The 22,015-nt window shown below is 42.6% G+C and overlaps 1 protein-coding gene across 1 annotated transcript in view; it reads right to left on the reverse strand.

Moving 5' to 3' along the window:
• Window positions 1-327: 327 nt before the first annotated feature.
• Window positions 328-22,015, reverse strand: part of LOC104544898 (arf-GAP with GTPase, ANK repeat and PH domain-containing protein 1-like) — a gene marked incomplete at both ends in the record, with an annotated part of 59,179 nt that continues 37,491 nt past the window's right edge. Inside the window, 2 exons of the mRNA XM_010189903.1 lie at window positions 328-496; window positions 14,577-14,681. Of these exons, the coding sequence (XP_010188205.1) occupies window positions 328-496; window positions 14,577-14,681 (274 nt within the window). The remainder of the gene's footprint in view (window positions 497-14,576; window positions 14,682-22,015) is intronic.

Genomic DNA, 22,015 nt, shown 5'->3' on the forward strand with positions numbered 1-22,015 from the left:
GTTTGTCCAAAGGATTAGACCTAACAGATCAGTCGTAAGGCAGCATCAATTCTTCACAAAAGTTAATTTCTGTGGAATTATGTAGGGGTTTGGCGTGTACAAGGCAAAAAGTATAAAAAGATGGATGCTGAAGGTTATTCAGAGGCTCAGAATCTCTCACGGAGGACAGATCAGCGGTCAGGGCTTAAAAAGGTTACACACAGCGGTGATTTGGATTTGCAAATTATTAATAGATATCATCCCCACCCCAGCAGTACATGACAACTGCCTATAGGCACTGAAAATGCAGTCTTTCCCTTTTTTTCCCTTGGCATGGTATCCTCTTACCTGAATTCGGTGAGATGTGTAAACTGCTCATGTCCTTGGAGAGGCCGTTTGTTTTGGGACTGGAAATGGGTGCACAAGCCGATGTAGCTCGGGGTGGCCTCTTCCCGGGGACTTTCACAGTGGTTCTCAGCAAGTCAATCTCTTTCCCGTGAACATTCTGCATATAGTCCTGGCAAGAGGAAAAGAAATTCCAAAATCCAATATCAAAATGGTAGTTCTATAAGCATAGAACTAATAAAACACGGTATCATAACAGTTTAGTCCTGTATCATCTGCCAACACAGTTGTTTTCTCCCTCCTTCCATTTTCTTGATAATCCTTCCCGTGCTTTTTACTACAAATACACCCCAAATCCTTTAGCTCTCCACTACGTCCTCCAACTACGAGCTGGTAAGAGGAAACTCACAACATGGCGAGTTCTAAGCCACACGTAGCAGGTCCCAAAGAGAAGACAAGGCTGACTGCTCCTCACAAGCATGCTCACTTGTGTCCTCTCTGCCAACATTTTATGCACCTCTTTCTCCCCCAGATTTGGCCAAAATTGGTCAGTGAACACAAAAGCAATGAAAGGGGCACCTGCTGACTGGTAAGGTTTCTGCGATTACAACATTGTTTCCTTCGAATATGATCCTTCCTCTGCACACAAAACTAATCATAGAAGGGAAAAATTATGCACATTGTGTCTGATTAAACACACTAAAAGCTGGGAGCCAGAAGAGGAAAAGGCTTTTCCTAATTCTTGTTTGGAAAGCCCACAAAGAGGAAATAAGCAGACAAACCCAATCAGCTGTGGAAAGACAGAGGTCAACTAACTAGAACCAAGCCTTCGCTTCCTGAGAAATCCATGAGAAAGTTCTTCAAACAGTAAAAAGCTTCTGGAAAAGCAGGCTTTTGAGATGCTGCTTTCCAGCTTCAAAGGCATTCCCTAAATTATCTGTGGCTGACTTCAGATGAACACCAAAAAGCAAATGGACATCAAGTGAGAGTAAATGACAATTCATTAAGGTGAGACAGCCACTGAGGCTGCAATCCTGGGATATATCTGAAGAGATATTTACAGGAGAGATGGTGAATATTAAAGCTGGTACTGAAGACACCAGAGTTTTCATCTCCTGGTAGACGTGGTCGTGGTTACTTGCATTCCAGAAAAAATAACTGGAACTGGGAAAACTATGAGGGCACTGAAAGGAGGGAAGAGATTGTATCTTAGGAGAACACATGCAAGATGGGTAGCACAGGATAGCAAAATGAAGGGCAAAAAGGGGTAAGACCATTGCACAAAAGTAGATCTGGGCAAATGGCAATTTGAACTACAGACTGGAAAAAAGATCTGGGCATAAGCTCTTCAGTTAAGCTTGAAACCAAGGGATTGGTATTCTTGAGCAATCGTCTATGCAGAACAGCTGGGCAAAAAATATAATTCTCTTTTAGACAGAATTTGATCAGCTTACAGAGGCCCGGGTGATGCTGTGGGTGCCTGCACGAGCAGACGTAACTCCCACGTGTCCAAGCACCCAGGGCAAGCTTTAGCCAGGTTACAAAGTGTTTTTACACTAAAGACTACCAATATTAACTAGGTTGGTTCCAAACCTGCAGCACACAGACCTGTACATCACCGAAGCACCAATGTTACATGTAAACACCCGAATGGTCTAAAAGCACACCTGAGGTACTGCTGACACAGTACGAGGAGCAATCAACTTCTTCATAAAAACCCTTCCAGCTTTGACAGTTTTTACCACACAAATTATATATTCTGCTCAAAAGACTTGAAAAAAAAATCTACTATTGGACCAGCATTTATTTCCTCACAGCTAATATTAATCTGTGATAAAACCTCAAAACTAAACCATCACACCAGCTTTTTTTTCCCCCCAGCTGTTTGAGAATTGTTAGCAGTAAAAGGGAAGGGGGGGATGAACAATTTTGTGGGTGAGGACACAGAGCTCTGCTGCCGAAAGAGACAAAGGCAATCCATTAATAAAAATCCATTCACGAGGTGTTAGATAGAAACGAAAAAACGGTTTCATCCATAAATTAACAAGTTGGCGTAACTTTCTTGTTCAGTGTCGGTTCTTCACAAATTAAAATACAATAAGCAGAACATAATTGAGCATTTATTACTTACGGGCTCTAAAATGAGGCTTAATCAGATAGTGACTAAACCTCAGCATGCACTCTTTCAACAGACACGTTTTAGTTAACGTACAACCAGCGTACTCCATTTAGATGTGGGAAGGAGGCATTTATCTGAAATTCTGCAGATGAACAGCATGTACGACCTCCCTGCTACCAACTTGTGAGATGTGACAGGGCATTATTAAAAGCCCTTTTAATTGAGAGTAAACCAGGCTTAGGTGAACTATAAACCATTTGAGAGAGTAAGTGAATGTTGGCAAACTGGAAATCAATGTGCTGTAGCCATACCATTATTATATGAACGTATGAACGTGCCCAAACACAACAGATGCCACATAGGTATTAAAGTCAGCTTAAATATTTATAGGGATATATCAAATGTAAATAATAAAGCCTCTTTCATTGTGTGCAAGATGCATAGCGATAATCTCTGCATTTCCCCGAGGAGGAGAGGCAAGCACCAAGTTTCCAGTCGGCAGAGCATCCGCCCCCACGCGCGCTCCTTCAGATCTGCACTTGGGGAATAAAAGTTAAAACTACAAAATAATGTCATGGCTTCAGAAGCGCAATGGAGGGTTTGATCAGATTAGAACAGATGAGGGTCTTCCTGTCATCTGGAATATGCTGTGTTAAAGAGAAGACAGCAAGCCTGATTTTGATATGCAAATGTTACAGATATAACTCCCCTAGATGTTAGTTGTAGAAAATGCTGATCCGAGAAAAAAGGGGAAAAAACCCTTTAACAAGGCATGAGGGTAATTCAAAGCCAAGTACTTTTAAACAGCACTTAACAAGTCCCTAGAGCCCACTCAACAGCGGGCCACCCCAGAAGTGCCATCTTCTGCCCCTCAACAGCTTGAAAAAGTAGTAATTGCAAATCCATTTGCATTTTTCTTCTCAACTTGTCCATGTTCATCATTCAGCGATGCAGGGGAAAAAAAAAAAGAAAAGCAAGTGGCAAAGGAAAGGGAACCCTCCCCAAACATGCGGATAACAGGAGAAGCCAGCGCCCCAGTCCCCCGCACCCCTGCGCTTGCACCTTCGCCGTCGCTTGTTTTTTACATTTCGCTCCTAATTATGTTGCATCTATTGCCATACACTTAATTAGCTGCATTAATGTGATTTCTTTTCACATAGTCAAGCAATTAAGAGCTATGATTGAGTTTCATTCAATTAGCCTCAACAAACATGCTAATTGATGTCCCAGATGCAAATGAGGTGCAATGAGAGAAACCTGCTAGCAATTGAGAGTTGTGGCGGGGAGACCCACAGCTCTCAGCTTGCTGACAGCAGCACAGCTTAACATGGCTCCCACCTTCTGCGGAGCTGCCATTGGAGGCAGAGGGGGAAGATAAGCCATTAGTGCCTCTGTTGTCCCAAATAGATCCCTACAGAAATAACGGGCAGCGCTGAATCACATCAACGTCTTCTCTAATTCTCACCGAAACGGCTGGTATGAGATGGAGAGGAGTGGAGCAGGTTCCTGCAGCTGGGTAGGCACTACAGACCCCGCGAACGCTACAGTTTCTTCAGCTAAGGACTATAAAAGGTCTCCATCAAATCTCCGAGCTCGTGAAATACTACGCAGGTAATGGCCTGCAGTTATCAGTAACTGGCAACTTAATCTTAGTCAGCTGTGGGGCAATGCTGCCTCTTCAAGTTAAGTCCAGAATGCATCAATCAATCAATAATCCCTAAAAATACGCTCACTATATTGATTCTCATTGCTTTTCATCCTGAGGTTACCGTTAGCAGTCTGCTCAGATATAGTGCTGCCGAGGTGTTAATTTGACTACTCAAGGCCATTGACCATTATCTAGAGGACTAAATAAACTGTTAAAATATCAGCGAAAATCATAAAAGCTACATCGACTGAAGATGACACAAAATATTATTTGACAGCACCACAAAATGAATTGCCTTGAGTAAGAAAGAAACGATGTGCCATGACACAGAATAATGTAAAGTAAAATTACTTTAGTTCTGCTCTTAATACAGCTCTCTGTTTACAACAGCAGAAATTAATTTAACCAATTAACTGAACAGAAGCCTTTCAGACATGCAAATTGAGCAAACGGGTTTGATGTTGTTTTCCAAACAGACCCACCAAAACAAAATACTGCTATTTTGGGGAGTTCCTTTTGTTTCCAATGCCAGCAGTTGTTAAACTTGCTGCCATACATCTCCGTGGCTTCTGATTTCCTTCAAAGCCAGAGAAGACGCTCCACCAAGGGCCACAAGCTGAGCCCAGACTTAAGTGATGCTTCCAGCTAGCTGCCTACTTCCTCCCAGCCGAGAAGACTGAAGACAACAGCCAAACAAATCTTCTGCCACAGCCACAGTTAGTGCTGCTGCTGCCTGCTTAGCCCCTTTTTCAGAGGAGGAAGGACATACTGATGAGACTGAGGGGAAGGCAGAAGTAAGTGCTGGCTGCTGCTTCCATGAAGCTGGGACTCAAACTCACATCATCCAAGCCTACCACAGTTATCTCAAACACTTCACTGAAGGACCACTGAGCATGTGGCACCATGGTTCCTCTCTAGAACGACCCTTAAGTTAAAGATGTCGCTCACATTAGGTATGTAACACTGTGGGTACCAAAAACATTACAGAATTGGAGGATTTTCAAATGTCTCCAGAGACTGAGGGGAAGGCAGAAGTAAGTGCTGGCTGCTGCTTCCATGAAGCTGGGACTCAAACTCACATCATCCAAGCCTACCACAGTTATCTCAAATACTTCACTAAAGGACCACTGAGCATGTTGGCAGCATGGTTCCTCTCTAGAACGACCCTTAAGTTAAAGATGTCGCTCATGTTAGGTATGTAACACTGTGGGTATCAAAAACATTACAGAATTGGAGGATTTTCAAATGTCTCCAGCACAAGAGATGGTCATCCTTGTCACACACACACAAAAAAGGGCCTTTCTACTACCTAGGTTTTATTTCAAAAACATAGTATTTCATTATTAATGTATTAAAAGAAAGAAAATGCGTATAGATGATGAGTTACTGAATATAGTATATATCAGTTAGTACCTCGAGAGCTAAATCCCTCATACTTTTTTGTATAGCTGCCTGCATGCAAAGTAGGAGTAGAAATCCCCCTGTCCTTAAGGTGTTTTCCTCCTGATTTGCACAATTGCAAAATATTACCCAAGGTAACGGAAAAAAAGCCCATCAGAAGGAGAGTTGAACCATTTTCCTCAGCCAGATTTCGTCTGCACCAAAGCACCCGAGTGGGTGGCAGCCTGCCCTCACAGACAAGCTCAGTTTTGCTCCAGCAGCAAAAAAAAAGACAGAGTCGGACTCTTTCGGATTGAACTTGTTTTGGAGACTGTTCTTCTGCCCTGGAATTGCAGCGAAATGGCTAATGCTGCAACCTAGTCTTCTTGGCCAAGAAACCTCACCAAGGAGACTGAAGAATCAAGCTGCAGAAGACCACAGTTAGGGTCTCCTGTGGCTGGGCTCAGCCGGACTGTGGACAGAGAGAAACCACCACGTTCATGTCACACTCACCACCCTTTTCCAATCCACAACACACCAAATGAGAGCCTCTCCGAGAGCAGTGCCTTTCCATGTCTATAATGACACACAAGTAAGGATATCACTCTTTTTTCTCACTTTGAGCTATTAACATTTCTCAGAAGAAGCCTGGTTTTCCATCCCTAGGAACTGGTCCAGACCTAGGATCCTTCCCAAATCTGTCTCTGGTTTACCCTGAGCTTCTCAGAAAAAAAAACCCCTTTATTTTGTGCCAGCTTTTCCCCACCATTCAATTGGTCAAAACACTCCTAAGGCTTAGCGTACTGAGGCCGAGATAGTGTTTCCTGATCTGAAGCAAAATAAAAATTATGAAGGAAAGGGAGGTTTATGGTTGCACCTCTGGATGACATTTTAAAGACTGTGGGTGGCACAATTTTTGAAATACAATTCCCATTTCGTGAGCTGACCTATTGGAGCCACAAAACCCATTGTTCACCCTCAGCAACAACTGCTTCTGAAAAATAAAACCCAATCCCCTTCCCCCAAACCAGAGCAAAACTCCCCAAACACCCGGCAGACCAGTAAATGGCTGGAGCCTTGACTTCTGTGCCTCTGCATGGCAGTCAGACATTTTTATTGCAAAATGCCGTCTGGAAAAGATGCAAAACAAAATTGCTAAACTGCAAAAAGAAGAAAAGGGGGGGGGGGAGAAAAAAACAAAAGGCCCCCTTCCCTTTGCTTATTGAGTTCAAAGGCATAACATGCAGCACCCTGCAGCAAATGGGAAGCTACACTAATTTTAAAGCCATAAAACGCTATAAAGTGCCCTGCGGGGCAGGACTACACTGAAGCTAGTTGCACCTAAATAAGACATGGTTCATTTACTTCGCAGCTTAGCCTAATGTAATCATCAGCGGATTTCTAGCCTAGAGTTGTAACAGGCAAATAGCCGATACTGCGGAGGCGACACTCCCAGCCATTGAGGGGCCTCAGCTAGATTGCTGTTGATTAGAAAATTTTTCAGTTTTGACAAGCACTTAATGAACATAAATCGCTCCTTGATTGGTTTCCATTTGGGGCCACAGGCACACCTAAGAAGAAACAAAAGTCTCCAACTCCTCTTCCCTCCTTTCCCAGGAAGGACCTCAGCAACAAACCTACCACCAGGTTATGAGCCACAGTGGAATATATTCATCAAATGTTCCTGTTAAATTAGCCATCCTCCCCTCTTGCGTATAAATACAGGCATAATATCATTCAGCTTCATCATATATAGTTAATCTTAAGAAAAGCACTGAAATGTTATTTTCTGAGGAGAACACGGGAATGAAAATGCATTCTAGAAAACACTGCTCACCCTAAAGCACTCCATTCTGACAAAAATAAGGTCATCTCAAATCTGTTTCATTCACATTAGGAATCAAGAACGTTAAATTTCAGTAATAAAAAGCGCTGGCTATATCTATACTGTGCTGTTAGTCAGTTCGATCAGTGTTGCAGGGGCAGAGGAGGAAGTGAGGGCAACGCTTTCAGTACAAAAGCAGTTTCACAAAATGTTGGGTTTTTGTACAACGGATCACTCATTTGCACAAAATTTTCAAAAAACTCTTCTGTCTGCACTTGACTTCTCATTCAGATTTTGTAACAAGAACCGTTGTAAAAAACACAGCAGAGTTTTAACATCCTGAGTAATTTATGAAGCATTTATATCCACAGCAGTGGATGTCCTGCTGGATAGGAAGCTCTAATTTTTATAAAACTCCATGACTGATTAACAGCTTGGCTTTTGCCATTTAAATTGCAAACCATTTCAATACCAAAATTTTTCCCTGCCACGGAAGAGCAGATAGGACACTGAAATGTACGTTTGCTGCTCCTCACTGCAAGTTCGCACAGTTCTGCAACAGCAGTATTGTGCTCGCCACAATATCCTACGCTGCTGACGTGATAAATCTTCTCCTGCCCTCTGAAACGAATGGACTCAAAACTACAAATGCTTCACATTCGCCTTGTTTGTGCATTTGGTGACCTACGAGTATCTGTAACGAGTCATGGAAGTGATTGTAATAAGTTACTGCGAATAATCAGCCTTTCTCTGCTTCCCCATCAACCGGGAATCCGCATTTGAGGAGCATTTCACAGGGTGGCTCGCTGATCGTCAGGAATAACAATCTGATTTTTCACTGAGCAGAGCAGGTGCAATGGCACTTTCAGGCAAGATCATTTGAAAAGCCACAAAGTTGGGTGGGGAGGAAAATAATTTGCCTTCACAGCTATCCCAAATGATAGCTCACACTTAAAAAGACTGCAAACACATTTGAGCTTCTATTTTCCCCATCCATTTTTAAGGTTTTCTCCCAAACTGATCTTCACTCCATCATGTCTTTAAGACAATAAGGAAATTTTCCAGGAAGCTATAAAATGAAGGAGCGATCTCTACAGCTACACCACTTTGTAAAAGTCTCTTTTGCTTTTAGAACATTGCAGGTTGTATGTTTTATGTTTGGTATCTTTAAAAAAAAAAGTTACAGCAACTTTTTATTTTCCATAAAGGGCAGTTATCCTCTAGTTATCACTAGAAGCAATGCAAATCCAATAAAATATGGTAAAATGAAGAAAGGAAAGCTCTGGGAAATTTAAGACAATAATGGTGGAAAGGAAAATACTGCTTTGAACACAGCATTGATGAAAAAGCTTCCAGAAAGAGCACCAGTTGTGGTGAGCGAAAACAATACAGCATCAACTCATCGGCTGTAATAAGCGATTACCAGAGCTACATATTTTGTAACTGTTCCTATAATTCAGTTTTTCTACCTTAACCAACATATTAGGGCATATCAGTGGATGCAATAACTGTAACAGAAACTTACACATGCTTCAGGCAGATTCATCTTCATCACCGTTCAAACTATGTTCTCATTTTTGCTCTGTAGGATTTACTTTGATCACTATGCTTTCAGGAGATAAGGATACCTCTTATGTGGAAAACGACATATGCATATCCCTTTGTCAGTTCAGATACATATTTATCAAGGCCAGATTTGAGGATTAATTGTTCATAGGAAAGGCCAGCTCGAAGGGCTTGCAGAGCCAGCCAATATTCAGCTTTACATTCCTTAGAAGAAAATGGAAAATGGGAAAAATGGGCATACATGATGGTATTTTACAAATACAGAAGAGGATGAATATTTCTATTAAAGCAACACTAACAATACACTTTGGAGCTATTAAGCAGCCCGAAGTAACACAACCCTGAAAATCAGGCTGAACCGAAACGATGTCTGCAGGCGGTTATTCACAACCATGAAGGTGAGCGCTGCTCCCTTGGCTAAAGCTCCGCTGCCAGACAGGCCACGCAAAGATGCCACGCAGCCCAGCTCCCAGGCTGCTCTCTTAAAAAGGAAACACTTCACTTGCAAGCATCCTTTCATTTTCAGATTATTCAGGAAAGCCATAAGATTTTGGTCAGACATTTCAACTGCAGCTCTAGGAAAAATGCTGCATATTATTGGGCCTGAGGAAAGAGCATGGGTCTGCATTTCTTCCAGACAGCAACATCCAGCACATTTCCAAACACACAGAATCGCTCGGTTGGAAAAGACCTCTGAGATCATCACGTCCAACTGTTCCTGTCTGCCCACTAAACCATATCCTTAAGTACCTCGTCTACCCGCTCTTTAAATACATCCAGGGATGGTGACTCCACCCCCTCCCTGGGCAGCCTGGTCCAGCTTCTGACGACCCTCTCAGGAAAGAACTTCCTCCTTAGCTCTAACCTGAACCTCCCTTGGCACAGCTTGGTGCTGTTTCCCCTTGTTCTGTCCCCCATCACCTGGGAGAAGAGACCAGCACCCACCTCTCTACAAGCTCCCTTGAGGTGGTGGTAGGTGGTGATGATGTCTCCCCTCAGTCTCCTCTTCTCCAGGCTAAACAAGCCCAGTTCCCTCAGCCGCTCCTCATCAGGCTTGTTCTCCAGACCCCTCACCATCCTTGTGGCTTTCAGTAGCCTCCTATTTCTCCTAAGGTCTGCTTTTCCTGGAGGAAATGGCCAAGCTCAACCAAAAGCCTAGTCCCTCAACCCAAGTCTCGAAAATAGTTACAGATCCATGAATTGGATCTGTTTTGTATCATCTTTCAAGAAGATGTGTCTGTATAATATACTGTAGAAGCTCTTGCACAAAGTTTAGCCCAGTGTTGGATATAACTCCTTGTCAGTCTGAGACTTTGATTTAAAAAAAAAAAAAAAGGCGTATACCCACTTCATTTGCTGACAGAACAACACTGCTGATGTTCCCTTTGAGCTAGCTCATGTAGGCTGCTCACCCAGTAAACACCGTTTTTAAGGAAGAGTTTGAAACGGTGGCTACTGTCAGATGAACTGAGCAGCCCAGCTGAATCCATAGGCTTATCAAGGAGACACAGATAGGCTTTCTGCCCCTCAGTCACTACACACCTTGGTGCTGGTTATCCAACTAGTGAGGATCCAACTAGATCAGTGAGGATGGGAGCAAGGTTTAAGAGCGGCAGTGCTGCAATATGGACCTCAGCAAGCAAAAGGAAACCTTGCTAGCCAGGTACATGGTATTTACATACCATGCACGTTCCAGATGACCTTCAAGTGATGGGCACTGGACCTTCCTTCTCTTGTATTACATTGAATCACAGAATGGTTTGGGTTGGAAGGGACCTTAAAGACCATTCAGTTCCAAGCCCCTGCCATGTGCAGGGACACCTCCCACCAGACCAGGCTGCTCAAAGCCCCATCCAACCTGGCCTTGAACACTTCCAGGGAGGGGGCATCCACAACTTCCCTGGGCACCCTGTGCCAGTGTCTCAGCCCCCTCACAGTAAAGAGTTTCTTCCTAATATCTAGTCTAAATCTACCCTCTTTCAATTTGAAACCACTATCCCTTGTCCTATCACTACATGCCGTTGTAAAGGGCATTTAAGAAGCTGTTCTTTCCTCATAAGGTGCCACAGCACTGTGCTTTTATTTGAAAGTAAATCTAGACCAGAATAAATACAAAATGGGGGGGAAAAACACCCTCGTCTAAAAAAAAAAAAGCTGTTTTCAGGTTTGTTTTTTTTAAAAAATTATTTTCATAAACAAGGGGCAGTGATGATGATGGGGATAAAAGAGCAGAAAAATAGACATCCACAGCTAAAGCTTTGTCATCTACTGACCTGTGGTGTGATGGTAACCCTCTGGCAGACAGAGAGTGGTGAAACATCATCAGCTATTCATCGGGATAAGGCGTAGATAAAGCAGCAGCAGGTAACACTGCCCAGCGGGTGTCCTGGCGAACACATTTTGGGAGCCCGTGCACATGGCATTCTGCCATTAGAAGCCAAGAGATGCCTAGACAAATTCCCCTGGGTCCCTTTGGTGAGGCTGACGCTGATTTTGTCAGCCAGAATTTTAGTCATCCACTCAATGGCTATACTCCAGAAGCGTAAGATGAATAGGTAGCTATGGTGAACTTTGAAGCCCGCAGGTCAAAGTTCTCTCTCATTATCCCCACCGTTTTCTAACAGCGTAGCTCCTCAGCATCCCAAGGGATGGGAAGGTTTGAGGCTCTTGAAAAAACCTGACATGACCAAGTCAGAAAACAGTAGGGTGCTTATGTACGTATATTTTTCTTCCCCCATTTTTCTCTCCCCCCACTTTCTTGAAAAGAAGGAATATGAATTTAGCTATTGTGTCAAACATCAACCTGGTGGCATTAGTAGTTACTCATTTAGCTGGCACAATACAGCAGTCATTTCAACATGCTGCCCTGCCAAACAGGCCTGACCCTTCCAGGGACATCTCCTCTGTAAGAAAGGTACTAATTTGATTTTTCACTCCCCATCCCAAAACCTTTCATTCTGTAGCCAGTCCTTTCAAGGAGGATGACAGTACTGGTTTCTGCAATATGGTCACATTCTCTACATTAAGAACACTGCCTTTGTGTCTGAGCCGTCACTGAACGCGCCTGACAGAAACAACTGATCCACTTCTGGCCAAATCTCAAGCAATATTTAATACAGTGCTCACTGTCTGCCGTTCAATATTATAATAGGTTCTTCCGATGCAGGTGTTATGTTCTGACTCAAACTGCAGTCTGGAAAGACCAAATTATCTTCCCAATTTACTTCTTCTGCCACCACTAGAGGCCAGCCCACCTTTCACTTCACAGAATCACAACTGCAAAATTTTGGATACCCAAATGGCCTCGCATACTTGAGATAATCCAGAGCTAACTAACAGGTCACATTAGACTCAGGCTTTTTATGAGTTTAGGAAACCGACTTTAGATGGTTAAGGAAAGTTCTTCACTTCAATGCATTTTAATGGGAAGGGTGGTGAGAATAAGGTCCTTATTTTTCAAAACAATGCAAGAAATTATCCCAAACAGTCATGCAAGCACAATGTTAAAAATTCATCAGTTTCTTTGGCTTGCTGTGAAAAAAGCACCAAGCAGCTACAGATAGACAGAAACAGGCAAAACCAAACCAGAACAGTATTGAAGTCCTGTCTGGGGAAAAACCTGGCAATATTCAAGAGGAAACCAGTATAATTTATAAGAGAAACCAGACTGTAGTAAGATTTCAACATGAATGAGCTGAACTCTAGGTACTCCTACAGAGTGGATTCAGTAAAGGTGTCTCAGGAAGCTCCTGAATGAGTCCCCAGGAGCTACTTGTCAGCCAGGAGCTGAGCATGGTCTCTCACCACTGCCTACCCACATACAGCCAAGGGAGAAGTAGTACATTACAAACCTCTCCCACCTATGCAAAGAGGTCTGAGCAAACAGAAATATGGAGCCTTCTACCTTTTTCTTGAGGTGGGAGGGGGCACGATAGGGGATAGAGGGAAACAATTACAGGCTAGTAATTACTTCTTCTTTAAATGGATTCTCTCTAATCTCCAATGGATTTACCTCTAATCTCAAAGTAATTACCTCTAATCTCAATGGATTCTCACTCTGGGGGAGACTAAGCAGCTCCAGGGAAGCCTACAGAGAAGGAGTACTCTATTGTCTGCAAGAGGCAATGAAAATCTAACACGTGCACAGCAACTGCCAGGAACAATAGAGCACTTCTACAAAGCAGGGAAGGGACCTGCACACGGACAACGGCAGCTTGACTCCCCCTTGCTTGATGACCCAAAGTTGGCCAACACAATCTGAGGGAAACTCATGTGGGAGCTCCGTGAGGGCTGCCTCAAAGGCAAGCAGTATCCGTGCTTCCCTTCTGTGAGCAATAGCAATATATATTGCAGGTATTTTGGGACTGCTTCATGGCAGAATTCTCCAAATTTAAAAGGCAGTAAGAGTAGCCAAAGAGGACAGATAGATGTGTATGGTTACCCAAAAAGGTACAGTGAAAACCTTGCTCCAGAACGCAAGGGCTGAGGGACAAGATTTCTGCTGGAAAGCAGCAATGCCTTGAAGCTAGTTGTCATCTAACTTACTAAATAATTTTTAAGAGACATGGATGTAACATCAGAAACTATAGCAAAGCATTATTATGGCAGGAGCTCAGACTACGAAATCTTGTGCCAAGCCAGAGAAAGTGCTAATATTCAGCAGACAGGGAACAGCAGGTTGGTGCAAGCACAGCATCAGTGTGGCCATGCTCCAGACATCATCCATCTAAAGCAGAAGTTTCTTGACAGATCTATGTGTAGGTCTGAAAGCCCCAGAGCACATCTACAGAAATGCACTTGATTAAAACCTTGATTTTCATCAGGTTTATAAACAGCTGGCCCTAAACATTTCACAGCTGGCCACCCTCTGATTTTCATATGTGGTATGGTGATAAAATGTAAGACCAGACATGATTCCAAAGATCTTGGTGAGGGTCACATAATGGTTTTTTGTATTTTACTCCTGCCTGTATTACAGATCAAGGGAAGGAGCTCTGAATCTGCTGGGAGTTTCGAGATCCAGAGTCTCCACGTTGGCTGCGTCTTTTGAACTGCTCTGGCATGGAACAAGCTCTGACAAATTTCACCTTCCCTTCTGCTTGAATGGCTGGGCCAGATGGGTTGGGTAGCTCTGAGTCAGATCACTGTGCTTCTTCCATCCCCAAAATTGTACCCAGAGACTGTGCTACACATACTGAGAGGGACAGGATCCTTGGGCAGAGGCAATGATAGACGCCTTAACATGAAAATGTTTTATGTCACATATTTTAATAGCTATGCCATTTTTAAAAGGCTGCTTGGAATTTCTTCTGAATAAAGCATAAGCAGTGCACACTGACAAATACGAGAAACTCCCCTCACTCTTTACTGCATCTAGGACACTTTTTCTTATAAAAGGCTTCTGGTTTTTTTGACGTCCTGGGATTGACAAGAAGTCCATAAAAGCATCAGCACAAAATAAAGGCTTAAACCATTTCAGCTGCCTCTTGGGATGCAAGGGAACCCCAGAATTCAAAGGAACTTGACTGTACTCAGACTTGCACTAGGGAATTTTATTTTAGATTGTGCCTTTTTGAGATGGAAGGGAATGAAGAGAGAGAAAGAAGATTCTCCACCAAAGAGGGCTCAACAAAACCACATCAGGATGAACTTGCTACCACTGCTTTATCAGGGCCCGATGTTTGCTGAACACACAGAGAGCATGATGCACTTACATGTAAACTAGGATGGTAGGTCAGCACACCATTGTCACACAACGTCACGTACTTCTTCTTCCACTCTTTATTCAATGACTTGCCACTTCGCTTCAGCAGCATACCCTGTTAGAGTAAGAAAAGGGAAAACATTAAACACTCCTTTGCCAATGCACAACTATTTAAGGTACAGAAAGAGATTAATACAATTGCCCACATTTTTAGATATGCTTTCTCCTGCAAGTTACTGATTTTCCCCTCCTTCTCCCATGATGCATGTTTTCTCTGTTGGCAGCTTCAATGCTTGCAATTTAGGAACAAAAGCTCTAAGTGCAGCTTTCACAAAGCAAGTCACGTAAACAGAAATATTGTATCAGTGCTGGCTTCATCCAACAGGTAAAGGAAACCCTTTTGTGCTGAATTCCACGACTCAGGAAAGCACATTTTAATGTGACACAGAGTAAGGTTACCCATGCACACTCCTAGTTGATAAAGACACCACAATTGTTGCATTTCCTAGCCCTCTAAAATAAACTATGAGCCCCACATTTAGTGATGATCCCACTGTGTGGCTTGTGCTCAGCATGTTCCTTGTTGGCCAGGCTCAGCCTTGCCACAGAAAGAGAAAAACACACGTTTATTCCCTTTGCAGTAAGGTGACAATGCAATGGAAATCTTCCCAGTTATTCATTCCAGGCAAGAGCAGTAAGATGGAAAGAGCGCAAATACCAAGTTTTCCAATAAACTGTGGATAATTCAATGAAAGAGGTACGATCAGAGGAAAGGAGGTGGGCAAGGTGAGTCACCTTTTCACAAATGCTACTCAACCTAAACATCAGTGACGAATGCTAACAATCAACAGTTGAGATAAAAGGTCATCATCACGTTTAAATGGATGAGGACTACTACTGCATGTGAAGGTGTAAATCAAGCCATGCTTTAGCAATGCACTTCCCTAGGAAATTTTAGTTTCCAAAACCAAGTCAGAAGGCAGTTCCTAATGAATTCACACAGTAGTTTGATTACTCAAAGCCTGATTGAAATGTCCTGATGGAGACACTACGTACAGTACTACCACAGGGACTCACTAGTTCCAGAGATCCAGTTGCGATAAAAGCAGACACTTCTATTCATTTCATTAAATTATAACCAGGAATCCAAACCAATATACACTTCAGCTCTCTAATCCCCATAAAAAAGGTTTTTCCATTCTCATTTTCCATGGAACTTAACAAAAAGAGAAAACAGAACACAGAAAGATGTGCCATCAAGCACGGTGCTTCCAACTCCCATGGAGTTCTTGTTAAAGCGGGTTAAAACTTTGAAAGAAAGTTATGCTCTCTGTTCTCCCATTAACCCTGCAGCTTTACAAGGCAATCTCTCTGCAGACCCAATCCCAAAGCCACGAGGGGACAAGGGGCAGTTCTGCGCAAGCAGAAGTCCTCCAGAGGTGGACAAATTTTTCTCTCCCTCCATTCCAGATGTTACAAATTTCAGCTGAAGGCCCTCACCACAATCCACATGAACTAACAACTCTCCCTTTGCAACAGCAGAGATGATCCCAGCGGAAAAGCCACGTTCATGACCGCCTGTTCCTGGACACACACTTTGAATAAGACTTCAGAGAACAACCCTTCGCGATTCAAAGCAATCTGTGGATGGGACCATAAAGAAAAGCTTGTGTCAGATGCCTGAATTACACAGCGGTACAAACTCCGAACTTTCTGACCGTCTAGGGGTCAGATCTTTTTTTTTTTTGTGGTGTTCCTTGCTACAACTCAAACTTTTACAAGAGAGCAGGGTTTCTGAAACGCCTTCTTACAAAAGCTGCTGCAAGTGCGCTTCGCACATCCCAATTACCGTCTTCCAGCGGTTAGAGACGTTGTTTTCTTCTACAAAAAAATGAAAGCTTATTTCTGCCTTTGACTCGTATGTTTGTCTATAGCAGGTGATCTGTCGCTTCACCTCTCCCATCTTTCATACCTCACCTGCAGCACGCTCACTTGCGTTTAGGGGGACCCAAGTCTAATTATCACTGTGCTGTGGGGTTCAAAAATTACTGTTTGCCTGCACGGGTTTGTTCTTCAGACCTTTTAATGAGAAAAAAGCTGTAAGGATCACAGCGGTGATTTCCAACCCCCTCCACCCTTGCCTTGCTTTCAACTTTTGAAGAAAGTGAAATACGTATTTCACACCTTTTTAACTATCCCTTTGCTATACGGAAAACGTGTCATTACTTACGTAATTTTCAATTCATGGCAATTATAAACTCAATCAATAGAAAAAACCCACTACTATCGAGATTTCTACGACATAGAGGTGTGGATTATGAAATTCTTTGTTCGGATTTAAATGAAGAAAATTATCAAAAATGGGATTTCACCTTGCCTTTAAAGCGGAATTCTGTGCTTTTGTGTCAAAAAACCACTCAGCATTAAATACCTATCATCTGCCTATCTGTGCCTAACTAATAAACCAGATTTCCCAATCCATTTTCTTTAGGAAAAAAGAAGATTTTTGTACTATGTGAGAATTAAAAATATCCTCCAGTACCTGCAGAGAAAACTGCTCTGAATACAAGGAGCTAACTTAAAGTGTTATGAAGCAGAGAAGCCCACATAAACCATACTTTCTTTTCCCCCAAGGTCAGAGACCACCCCTTTGTCTGTGGTAATTATACAGAAAGGTCTAGAGAAATTAATTCTCTTAGTATCGGAGTTTAGATCAGTTATAAATGCACCTCAACATTAACTAAATTTAAACAAATAAAAAAGGCCAAGATATGATAAGACATGTTACTGAAAAAAAAACCTAAAAGACCTTTCATTTTAGTCACATCAGATACTCGGTCTGGGACACAAGATACCTGGGCACATCTCCAGTCACGGCCAACCAGGCCCCCAAGTACGCACAGCACATCAGAAGAATCACATCTGGTCTCTAAGCACTGCAGTAAGGGGCTAAATGAATCAACTTCGACTTCAAAATACTGATTTTTTTTTGGTCAAATAATCTCTGTCTCAAATTATCATCAATTGGATAACAGTATTTCTCCTTGTATGAAATCTTTCATTTGTTACAGTCTTCCACCTGCAACCTTAGCCCTGCAGTTTGGTGTAGCAGACCCAAAGCCTCCAGATTCAACACTAAGAATTTAACACCTCCAATTTCCTCAACGAACCGAGAAGAATTTCACACTTCAAATTAAATTTTTTACCACCTTCCCTCCAAAAACTGCAGCTCTGCGTCTTAACGGAGGAACGCTTCCCCTACCAGCCTGCGCTAGCAGTACTTTTAATGAGCCACAGGAAAAAGACTTCAACCAGAGTGCACGAACTTCACTCCTCGGGTTTTGCTCCAGGAACTGCATCACTGTACAAAGCAAACAGAGGAACCGTCTGTACGTACCGCAAGCTCTTTATTAGTAATGTGCATGCTACATCTAGTCCCAGGAGGTCATTGCAAGCCAAAAGCAATGTTAAGTGTACAAGCTTTAAATAACTTACAAAGTTAATGTAATGAATGTAAGTGTTATCTGAAATCCATCACTCAGTGGCTTGCCGTAGCCTCAAGCTGTGATAAAACAGCACTCATAAATTTATATTAAAACTCTGTTCAATAGCAATTATTTACCAACAAAGATTTATTGATTGCATTTGCTGTTAGAGACTGAGGCCCTAACTGAGTCAATCAGCTTACGGTGAGCTTCAGGGCACCAGGAGAAGTTACAGACTGCCATCAGGCTCTGCATCCTGATCATTACCGGGAGAGCAGGAGCAGCTAATGAAAAGCCGCCAGTGTCGCATTGATTGGATTTAAGGTAAAAAAAAAACCAACCGCCCAACACCAGTCAAGGGACCACTATGCATAATATACACAGTTCATCTGAATACGCAGTAATCAGCTAAATCTCGCCGCTCCAGATGCCTTCCCGTGAGCTACAAACCTTGCTTGCTTAAACAACAAATGAAGACAAATGGTGAAACAATTACGATTTTGTTTTATGTAAATATTTCAGGTTTTAGGCAGCAAATGATCAGCATTTAAAAGAGTGACCTCTTGCAGTTGCTTCATACTGCATCGAAGACGATGGTAGGTGAGCTGCCTTAATTGTTCAGACAGGCTGGACAGATGGTAGCAGAAGAGACCTGCATACTTCCCACAAATAAATGTCACCAAAATGCACACACTGACCATCAAAGAGATGTGTACGGCCACTGCTCGGCCTGCAGAATTAATTCTGTGTAGAGAGCAACGTACTTTGCATGCCCTGTTGTGCTCCATTTTAATTCTGCCACTTTCTTGTGTATTTCGGATTTTCCAGGGGCCACAAGATACGAAGGGTTTCACAAACAGGATAATAACAGCAATCACAGCTTAACTGACCGCAAGGGCTTTTTTGCATTTGCTCCAGCTGTAGTACCTGGTTTGAGTTTTTCAGGGGCTTTTTTTGCGTGCCAAGCAAAAGCGGCAGGACGCTCTGCAAGTCAGCAGAGCCAAGACCAGACCTTTTGAGAAAGAAAATAAGATACTTTGGTTTCTATTTTCTTTTGGAAGCTTACACCACTGCCACGGCTGAGGTACTGGCATCCTGCAAGCATTTTATTCCCCCGCCTTAGTTTTTAGCCAACCCCACAGTGTTATCCTGATGCTGTTTTGACAGAATGAAATATGTAATCTGGCACTTAATCATTAACAGTATAAATTCTTAATTTTCCACTCAGGTCTTTAGTTCTCCTAACTATGATTAGCACCTAGCGGGGCTATGAATTTTCTTACAGCCTCAACATCTGCATCTTGCTCACAAAAGAAAAAACTCATGCTTGTCAAAAACATCCTCCATCAAATAACCGCAAAGGCAACCATTCATAGCCAGGATCACAAACTAAGTGTTACATATGAATTCTGGTCAATAAAACATCCGCTTCATTTATATCTACTAACACAGTGAACAAATGCTGGTAAATCCTCCGGGTTTGCACAACGAGCCAACTGTAGTTAGTCCAGCAGCACTGGGACTAGTCTAGCTTGTCCTAGTAACAAACAAGAAATTAATTCTTTGTTGATATTTTTTGCTTCCAGAACATTCTATGAACAGGTTTCCTAGTCTTAAAGTCCATTCTTCCAGTATGTGGTAGCCACCAGCTCAAACTCTTCTGCTAGCACACAAGTACTGTTTGTAGGTTTTCACCTATAAACAATACTGTGTGCTATGGAAGCTTATGGCCATCACTGTGTTCTCTCTTCAACAATTAATTTGAGCAGACACCAGAGTATGGAGCTAAACCTCTAGGAAATAAACTCCTCAGGACGCACAGTGTACTTGGAATCTTTCCAGACACACTTAACTTGTTTTCTTGATCTCTTAAGTTTTCTTTTTTTCCAGGAATTTAAGGGAAAGCTGCTTGGTCTTTTGGACAATTAGCTATGAAGCTGTTGAACTTTTTACGGTTGGAAACCTGTAGAAACAGGGCACAATTGGGGACTAACTGAATCACAAAACAAAGGCCACAAGAAAGTGCAGCGCTTCTAAAGAGATCTGAAAACAGACCTCAAATGTTCTTAAACTTCAGTATCTTAGCAATAACTTTGCAAAAAACCTCCTAAAAGTCCCCATATATTCTTACCGCAGCCAGGCACACAGGAAAAATCCCACATGCCTGCCTTAAAAACTGGGAGTACAGCAGTAGCAGAGTTTTGCTACAGATTCAAAGATGCTTCCCCATTGAAGAAACTATTCAAATTTATGTTATACACCAGCTTTACGAGAAAATGAAATCAGAACATTGAACCCAATTCGCTTCTAACATTCCCTAAACACAAGGCAATAACTCAGCGCAGCGGGTAATTACACCATGAATAGTTACCTAATGCTGAAGCTGATCAGCCACGATTTCCATCTCGAGTCAAAGGACAGAGAGGACCTGAGATGTGACTTGGAGCAAAAGAGAATAGCTTTGCTAAAGCTTGAAAGACAATCAACCCGCAGCCCATTACTTTCCAAACTCTCTGCACACTGAAGTCTACTACAAAAATTAGAAAGCTTTACAAAAAAAATAAATAATCACAGTGCTGATCAAGCAAGTCTTACAGTTCAGTGTAGCACTAGCAATGAAGATCTTCACCTCCAGCAGAGAATGGCTTCTGAATTCCTGCAAGGAACCTCAGCACTAAGGACGTGGTAAACAGAAAGAACAAACTTAGTGCTTGATGTTGTTGCGTATTTATTTTTAATGACTGCTCCAATAACTCAGCCTCCAGATTTTGACCTTACCTGTCAACTCCGGGTAATGCACAAGTTCCTCTGATATGCAGCAAATAATTTTAAGGGAAGTTTTCCCAACTCCCCAGTTTGCAGCTGCAGGTTTTTTTTAAAGGAAGTCTACGTATTTCCAACACAGCATGGACAAGAATTCCTCAAGGGTGCTGCTGAGTACAACCTTACTTATAATCATGATGTGGTTGAGGATAGATAACTGCACTGCAATGTGGGGACTAGAGAACAGGAAGCCATCATCTGGTATATCACATACATCCACCCAACAAGCAACTTTCTTAAGAGGCAGAAAGATGCAAGAGCGGACACCCTAGCGTCCAAAGAAGAATTTGAATGGAAAGCTAAAGACCCAGCCCTGCTGCTGTATGGAGGAATAAACACCCCATTCCGGCAGAGCACTGCAAGTCCAAAGCTGTACCCATCTGCACAACAGCCAGGATAATGCTCCAGAACCCAACACAGGCACACGTCAAAAGAAAACGCAGCACCCACAGTTAAAGTACAAAGCTCAGCAAAGTAGGAGACTTCATGGGTGCTCCTTCAACTGACAGCTTTGTAAATGGGGCACTCTTTGGTTAGCCCTAGATTATGATTATTTCTAAAATTAAGACTATGTAGAATCAATAGCACATTGCATACTCTACAGTTATCTATACGGCCCTTCTACAGAGTTTAGTATTCAAGTCTGTAACAAAACTCAATTAGTTATTTAAAGGAATGGCATCTCTCTTGCTCCAAACCCAGTTTACCACTCTGAACAAGGCACAGCACCTAGCAAGTCACAATATTTTTCTGCCTTACAGTAATGTCTTCCTCTATTGCCTTCCGAGGTTTGTTCCACTTACTCTGGACTGTTAACAAAAAAAAAGCACAGCCCTTAATAATCTCAAGTAGTTGGTTTATTAACCCCTTGGCATTGGCAGTTGTGGTTTACCTGACACCATCGTCAGCGTTAACGTGAAATGCACTGCGATGCAAATCATTATCTTCATGTCAGAGGAACCAGACGGCTGATGCCAAGGGGTCTAAGCCAGCAGCAGAGGAGCCAGCAGCCATCGGCTCCATTTGAACTCTTACCTCTTGCTGCAGCTCCAGCAGCACGCACCACGCTCTAACTATGCTGCCCACAAATGAAGTTAGCATCCACGCCAATCAGCTCGGTGAAACACTGCTGCTTGGACTA

This window comes from Mesitornis unicolor, unplaced genomic scaffold (assembly GCF_000695765.1).
Source record: "Mesitornis unicolor isolate BGI_N332 unplaced genomic scaffold, ASM69576v1 scaffold3668, whole genome shotgun sequence".
NCBI lineage: Eukaryota > Metazoa > Chordata > Aves > Mesitornithiformes > Mesitornithidae > Mesitornis > Mesitornis unicolor.